General features: G+C 46.2%; 1 protein-coding gene across 2 annotated transcripts in view; it reads left to right on the plus strand.

Moving 5' to 3' along the window:
- The window catches only part of pmm2 (phosphomannomutase 2), a 6,623-nt gene extending 3,317 nt beyond the window's left edge, over positions 1 to 3,306 (plus strand). Inside the window, exons 4-9 of one of the 2 annotated variants that reach the window (XM_005753162.1) lie at positions 71 to 162; positions 955 to 1,054; positions 1,146 to 1,153; positions 1,233 to 1,308; positions 1,452 to 1,567; positions 2,676 to 3,306. In XM_005753162.1, coding sequence (XP_005753219.1) covers positions 71 to 162; positions 955 to 1,054; positions 1,146 to 1,153; positions 1,233 to 1,308; positions 1,452 to 1,567; positions 2,676 to 2,820 — 537 coding nt within the window. In that variant the 3' untranslated portion in view covers positions 2,821 to 3,306. The remainder of the gene's footprint in view (positions 1 to 70; positions 163 to 954; positions 1,055 to 1,145; positions 1,154 to 1,232; positions 1,309 to 1,451; positions 1,568 to 2,675) is intronic. The other variant, XM_005753163.2, reaches the window with a different exon arrangement.
- Positions 3,307 to 7,258: the final 3,952 nt, after the last annotated feature.

Consider the following 7,258-nt stretch of genomic DNA (forward strand, 5'->3'; position numbering starts at 1 on the left):
TCAATTATTTTATCACAGTATCATTTAGTGTGTGTGTGTGTGTGTGTGTGTGTGTGTGTGTGTGTCTCAGTCCATTCAGGCCCACATGGGGGAGGAGCTGCTGCAAGACTTCATAAACTTCTGTCTGAACTACATGGCCAAGATCAAACTGCCCAAGAAAAGGTGACAGCACATCCGTGTGTTGGTTAGCGTGTGTGTAACAGCCTGGCAGGGGGGTGGAGGGCGTGTCGGTCGGAGGGCGTGTCGGTCGGAGGGCGTGTCGGTCGGAGGGCGTGTCGGTTTGATCCAGCAGACGGGTTTAAACAGTGAAAAGTTTCTTTAACCTCCTCAGACCTGAACTCTTCCACAGCAGCATTTTTAATTTCTCTTTGATATTTGGTCACATTGGGACCTGATGATGGAGAGGATTTAAATAGCACTTTACAATGCCACTATTCATTCACTCTCACATTCACACACTGGTGGAGGTGTGCCTCTGGGGCAGGCTGACAGAGGCGAGGCTGCCATATCGAATGTAAAAACAAAGAATTACCAGATTTTTTTGATTTTTTTTTATCTTAAAGAAAAATCAGAGCCACTCATGATGATATTTATTTAAATGTCGATAGAACAGCAGCAGCATAGCGTCCTCGTAAGTGGACATCAGGCCCATGTAGAGCAAGATTGAGTATTTTGGTCTAAATAACCCAAAATGTGACGTCCACATCTGTGGACGCAGGTCCGAGGAGGTTAAAGATCCACGTTATAACACGCCGTTCTTACCTTTGGGGCTGTGGGCGTGGCTCAGCTGTGAGAGGATGCAGTGTAAACCGTTTAAACTGTAAAAGTGCTCGCCATGAAACCGTAAGGGTTTCAGGTGTGTTACCCGTGAGGTCAAAAGGTCAGAATCACTGCATGTATCAGGACTGTGGCGGTTCTGCGGTGGGCGTCATGTGACTCTGTGTCGTCTCTCAGGGGCACCTTCGTGGAGTTTCGTAACGGGATGCTGAACGTGTCTCCGATCGGACGCAGCTGCACGCAAGAGGAGCGGATCGAGTTCTACGAGCTGGACAAGGTAACGCCCACGTGCTGACCCTAAACCCCGGCTCCACCCGCCTCCTCCACCTGTAATTAACAAAAATGTCTGTTTGTGGTACATTTGGTAGGTTTTGAGGTAAAAGTCCTGTTTGGTTCTTTCGCTGTGAAGCTGAAGCTGCTGCTGAAATGAAGACGGTGGTGTTTGTTTCCTACAGAAGGAGAAAATCCGAGAGACGTTCGTGTCCGTGTTGCAGGAGGAGTTCAAAGGAAAAGGACTCTCGTTTTCCATCGGTGAGTCTGCTGCAGCCGGCACGCCGCCTCACTGAAGGTGACGCGAGCCTGAAACAAACTGAGGCGGCGTGGCTGTCCTACCTCACTGTGATGCCAATGGCGCCTTCGTTTCCTGCAGCCTGTCGGTCTTTGTGTGTCCGCAGGAGGTCAGATCAGCTTTGACGTGTTTCCTGACGGCTGGGATAAAAGGTACTGCCTGGGCATCGTGGAGAAGGACGACTACTCCACCATCCACTTCTTTGGAGACAAGACCAAACCTGTGAGTACGCAAACTGTGTCACGTGACTTCTCACGGAGGCAGAATATCAGCGGCAGGTAAACGATGGCCGGTCGGGTCAAAGAGTCGTTCCTGGAAACATCTGTTTCATTATTCCTGAAATGCAGCTGGATCCAGCAGCAAGCTGAACACCGCAGCTCCTGTAGTGTCCAGCAGGGGCAGCAGTGAGTCCGTCCCCGTGTTACAGCAGAAACGAACTGTTTACAGCCCGAGACCAAAAAAAGAAATCAGTAGATTCTTTCTGTCATCACAAAGTCTGTGCAGGTGGAGGAAACGACAGGTAGGAAGGTAACAGGTCAGGTTGTCACAGCAACAGAAAGATAATTATTCTGTAAGTAACTTTAAGCAGTGCAGTAACTCTGAGAATGTAATCTTGCATCATAAGTACTTGTAATGAGTGGCTTATGACACCTGTCTCCGTATTCTAGCAGGGCTGACTTTAAGTATTTATATGTTTAATAAATAAATGCTAATAATACTTATACTGCCATTGCAGGGAGTTAGTTTGTACCCAGAACATCAGCGCAGCATGTCTGTGTGAGCATGTCCACTGTAGAGAGTAAACAGTGTGTTATAGAGCAGGACGCCATTTACATCGCGGGCCACATTCAGCACACCTGAGTGGGCGGGGCCGCTGAAACGCCCCTGACGGCACAGTCAGGTTACTCGGACTGTGATCCTCCTGTGAGGTCACTCAGAGGAGTTTCCGTCCTTGTTCGTCTTTATTACGCCGCTGTGTGAATGTTCGAGTCTTCATCGGCCCCCGGGCCTTATGTTTAACACCCCTGGTGCAGACAGATGAATGTTCGGTCCTCAGACCGGCCGGCAGGGTCTGAATGTCTCATTGTTTCGTGTTTTTACGGCTCAGGGTGGAACTTGACCTGTTTCAAACATCTGGCGTGTTCCGTGGTCACCGTGCAACACTTGCAGCTGTTTGACGCTGTGTTTGAAGGACACACAGATGTGCGACTGTCAACCTGCAGCGAGTTTGGGGCCAAACTTTTCCACCAACCTCGTTTAACGTGCCGCTTCGTTGAGTCGTGAGCTGCAGCACGGCTCATCTTTCTGTGCGTCTCTGTCTTCACGTCAGGGAGGAAACGATTACGAGATCTACTGCGACCCCCGGACCGTCGGCCACGAGGTGTCCAGCCCGGAGGAGACGCGGCGCCTGTGCGAGCAGCTCTTCTTCTCCTGAGCTCAAACGCCTGCCAGCTGTGACTGCGCGTCACCTATAACAACAGACGGGAGGAGGAGCTGATGAACGCTGACGTGACTTTTTGATTGTAGCTGCTTGTTTGGTCGGGGTTGGTGGGTTTGTCTTTCTGTGATCTGTGTGTTTGATTCCACGGGACCCGCTGAGCCTCCGCGTACGGAGGACTGTTCGGGGAAGCCCCTGCAGCCTCACGCTGTGGGCGGAGTGAGGAAGTGGGCGGAGCAATGACACGCAGCTGTGGTTTACCATCCTCCTGTCTGAGTGTAAATAAAGGTGGGTGACATCACAGCTGTACTGGAACGGTTCACCACTCTGTTGCCCATCTTTGTTATACAGTCTGTGTTTCCAGGAGTAAAGTAGCAGCTGATCCTGTTACGACGAGGCCGTTTTATGCAACGTGGAAAATCATAGCCATGCTTTAAATAATAATCATATGATGTTTCTGTACATGACGACGTTACTGTTAACAGCGAGGGGAATAAAAGGGAGCCGACGCTCTGAAACGCGACTCGTTCTTACAGCGATTTCCCTCCAAAGACCAAAAGAGTTCATCCCAGATGTGATCCAGCAGCTAACGGGAAGGATGTGGATTTGAAAGACGAATCATAGAGATTAATCTATAATCTTCATCTATTCACTTGATTCTCCTTTATTTTGAAAAACCTGTTTTTAAATTTTCAAAATAATATTTTTAACAAAGATTTTTCAGTGATTCGATGTTTTTTTTTTTATGTAAATCCATTTTCCTTTCAGCTTTTAATAGTTCCTTAATTACTTTATTTAGATAATCATTTATAATTGGAATTACTAATGCATATTTTATTGCCCCAATTAATTATTAACTCATGAAATGTTTAGACTTTCTTGGTCCTCCATATTTATTAAACTTGTCTCGTAATTTAACGATTGCATTCGATACATCACCAGAAGCTACATCCATCTTTGATATACAGTCTGTGTTTCTGTGAGCTTGCCTGAAGCTGAAAATGTTTATTTGCATGATTTAATTTTCCAGGATTATAAACACATAAAGGAATAAACTTAGATATTAAATATGGACGATTCAATATTCAGTTACATTAAATTACTTGGATATTTCCTCATCTACAGAAGTTGAACATCTGTGAACATCTGCATGTTTCCTTCCACCAGCTGTGCTGCATCACTGACATCAGTGATGTTGTGATGGTTCATAAACTTCCTGCTGCAGGACGGTGGCTGCGCTGATGTTCAGTGTTTGAAACGTGGACTGTAAAATGTAATCTGATTACAAATGTGGAATAAGAAAAAGGTTTGGCCTTATGCTGACTCCTGACTGGAGGAGAGCTGCGTGCTCCTGCGTTTAAATGATGATGGAAATGAAAATATCAGTTTTCTTGTTTTTCCTGCTGCAGCTTTTTATTGGTCGATCGTCTGTCGTCAATAAAAGGTCATTTTCTGTTAGAGCTTTAAAACCAGACTGAGACACCGCTCTGACCTTTAACCTCTGACCTCCTCCAGCAGTTCACACATTGGGAGAAATCCTAACTTTGCATATTTAATGAAGTAATACAATGTTCTTTTATCATAATTATTTTCTGTGGACCATCAAATTATGTTTAATCCACATCGTTGCTGCAGCATTTTTGAGCCTTCGCAGCTTCATCGCCACAGGAGACAGAAATGCGACGTTTCAGATAGAAGCTCGTGGAGCAGCTGCACGCTCACATCTAAAGATCAGTACAGCCACGAGAAACAGGGCTACCAAAAACCTTCTTCTCATTTAGAGCTGTTTCACATTACTCCCACACGGAGGCGCTGTGGGGCTGGTCTTCCAGGTAGGATCGCTCCTCATGGAGGCTAAACATGCGACGGGGCAAACCAAAGACACCTCTGACCTCCTGCACCCATGAGAGTTAAATAAATCTGTTAAATCGGATGTTTCCTGTTTAAACTTCATGTTTTTGCAGTGAACTCTCAAAGATCAGAGCAGCAGCTTGTTTCTGCTCACCGAGTGAAACCTGTGAAAACTGCTGCTGTCAGACTAAAGAAGGGCCTGCGTCTGAAGCTCGTCTTGTTTCAGGTGTGCAGCTGTGATCAGTGCAAACCTACCAAAGGAAACCTGACAAAAAACAGCAGGAAGTGTTTGTCAGGGCGGATGAAGCTGCTCAGAGTAACGGAAGCTTTAGTTGAAACCGTTTCATCTTCAAACACGAGTCTTTGTCAACACCTGACTCAGATACTGGTGAGTGCAGCGGTTTGTAAACTCAATGTTTCAGGTTGGGGATTAAACCAACAGCTTTGTAGAGCGTGCTCTGATTGTAGCTGTCAGACTCATTCAGAGAGGGCAGCGTCGTTCTTGCTGCAGTGAGTAAGAGGATGTTCAGGTCTTCAGTGGTGGCACTACACTGACTTTTACATTTGTCAACTTATCAGGTACAAAATCTGAACACTGGGTTTTCAAAGTATGTTAAAGCTGTGAATGCACCAAGATACAGACTGAGGTCAAATTTCAAATGAGCAAATAAGAAAATGTCAATTTTCACTCAGTCTGAGACGTAAAAGATAAAAACCTCATATAATTAGTAAAAAGTGAAGATTAAACTGTTTTACCTGAGCTCACGGTATGTTTGCCTGCAACAGTCAAAACACGTGTTTGGTCACATGCCTGTCAAACCAACACACTTTTGAAGCCATTTATGGGATGCATGACAGGAAGTTCACTTCACAGATCACGACAAGGTGCTTATATCATGGTCCTGTGATAAAACAGAGAAAACCCAATTTGGCAACAGTGGGAAGGAAATACTCACTTTTAACCGCAGGTTAGGGTTGATGGGAGGAAGTGAGCACCAAGACACACTGTGGGAGAGCCAGAGATGAATAACTGAAATGCAGAGTGGCATATAAACCACAGGCCCCCGGCAGCCTACGTCTATTGCAGCATAACTAAGGGAGGATTCAGGGTCACCTGGTCCAGCCCTAACTATATGCTTTAGCAAAAAGGAAAGTTTGAAGCCTAATCTTGAAAGTAGAGATAGTGTCTGTCTCCTGAATCCAAACTGGAAGCTGGTTCCACAGAAGAGGGGCCTGAAAACTGAAGGCTCTGCCTCCCATTCTACTTTTAAATACTCTAGGAACAACAAGTAGGCCTGCAGAGCAAGAGCCAAGTGCTCTAATAGGGTGATATGGTACTACAAGGTCATTAAGATAAGATGGGGCCTGATTATTTAAGACCTTGTATGTGAGGAGCAGGATTTTGAATTGGGCGAATGCCTGAACCACCACAACTCTCTGCTTTTCATGTGGAGAAGTAGCGAGTAACCAGCCCCCCTTTGGAGAAAGCTCATTTCTGTAGCTTGTGTCTACAGTCGTTGTCTTTCAGTTGCTGCCCAGAGTTCTTGACTATGGGAGAGGCTGAAGACTATGAGACGGTCCCAAAGCACCCCCAGCCTCTGAGGGATGTCGCTGTATGTCGTCTCCAATTCCACAGTTGTAGGCTAGATGGACAAACTCTCACACACTTGAACTGAGGATGATATCTGCATTGTTCCTTGTGTGTCTGAGGTTAAACTATAAATGCACAAACTCTACTTTCCAGTACGCTAGCCTCCCAAGGAGGCTAAGGAGTGTGATCCCTCTGTAGTTGAAGGACACTGTCCGATCCCCCTTCTTAAAGAACAACCATCCCAGTCTGCCAATCCAGAGGCACCACCCCACATCTCCACTGAAAGTATCATAGTGTGTCAACCATGACACGCCTACAACATCCAGGCCCTTCAGGAGCTTGGGGCGATCCTCATCCAGCCCAGGAGCCTGGCCTCCAAAGAGTTGTTTCACTGCGCCGGTGACCTCACCCTCAGAGATGGTCGAGTAATTCCCAGCCCCTGCCTCATAGAGGATCAATCAGTGGCATTTGGGAGGTCCTCAAAGTATGTCTTCGACCACCTGTTGAAGAGTTAGGGTTAGGACCCCACCTTGGGCTTTCCCCTCCGGAGTCGCCTGATGGTTTGCCAGAATTACTGTGAGGCAGACCGAAAGTCTTTTCATTGGCCTGAATGGATTTAACAGGGAACCAGTGAAGAGAAGCCAACATGGCAGAGCCTGGTTCTGCCTCTGCCTGTTAAACGGGAGTTTTTCCTTCCCACTGTCACCAAGTGCTTGTTCGTAGGGGGTCACCTTTTGATTTCTCTGAATCACTGCAGGCTCGTTACAGTATACAGCTGCTGTTGCTATATGAATAAAAGTGAATTTAAAATTGAAGTGAATATCTGGAGGTCACTGCTTGAACTTATGGTTGTTGTCACACTTTCATATTTCTAAACAACAATTATTTGCTTACAATATTAACTTTGACTTCTGTTCTCAGACTGCAGAACAGATTTGTCTGTGTGCTCTGCTCTGTTCTAGATCACAAGGCTCATGAAGTTGTTCCTCTGAGAGAAGAATATGAAGGAAAGAAGGCAGAGCTGGAGAAGACA

The sequence above is a fragment of the Pundamilia nyererei genome, unplaced genomic scaffold, assembly GCF_000239375.1.
Source record: "Pundamilia nyererei isolate P.nyererei 1_Seehausen unplaced genomic scaffold, PunNye1.0 scaffold00408, whole genome shotgun sequence".
NCBI classification, from domain to species: Eukaryota; Metazoa; Chordata; class Actinopteri; order Cichliformes; family Cichlidae; genus Pundamilia; species Pundamilia nyererei.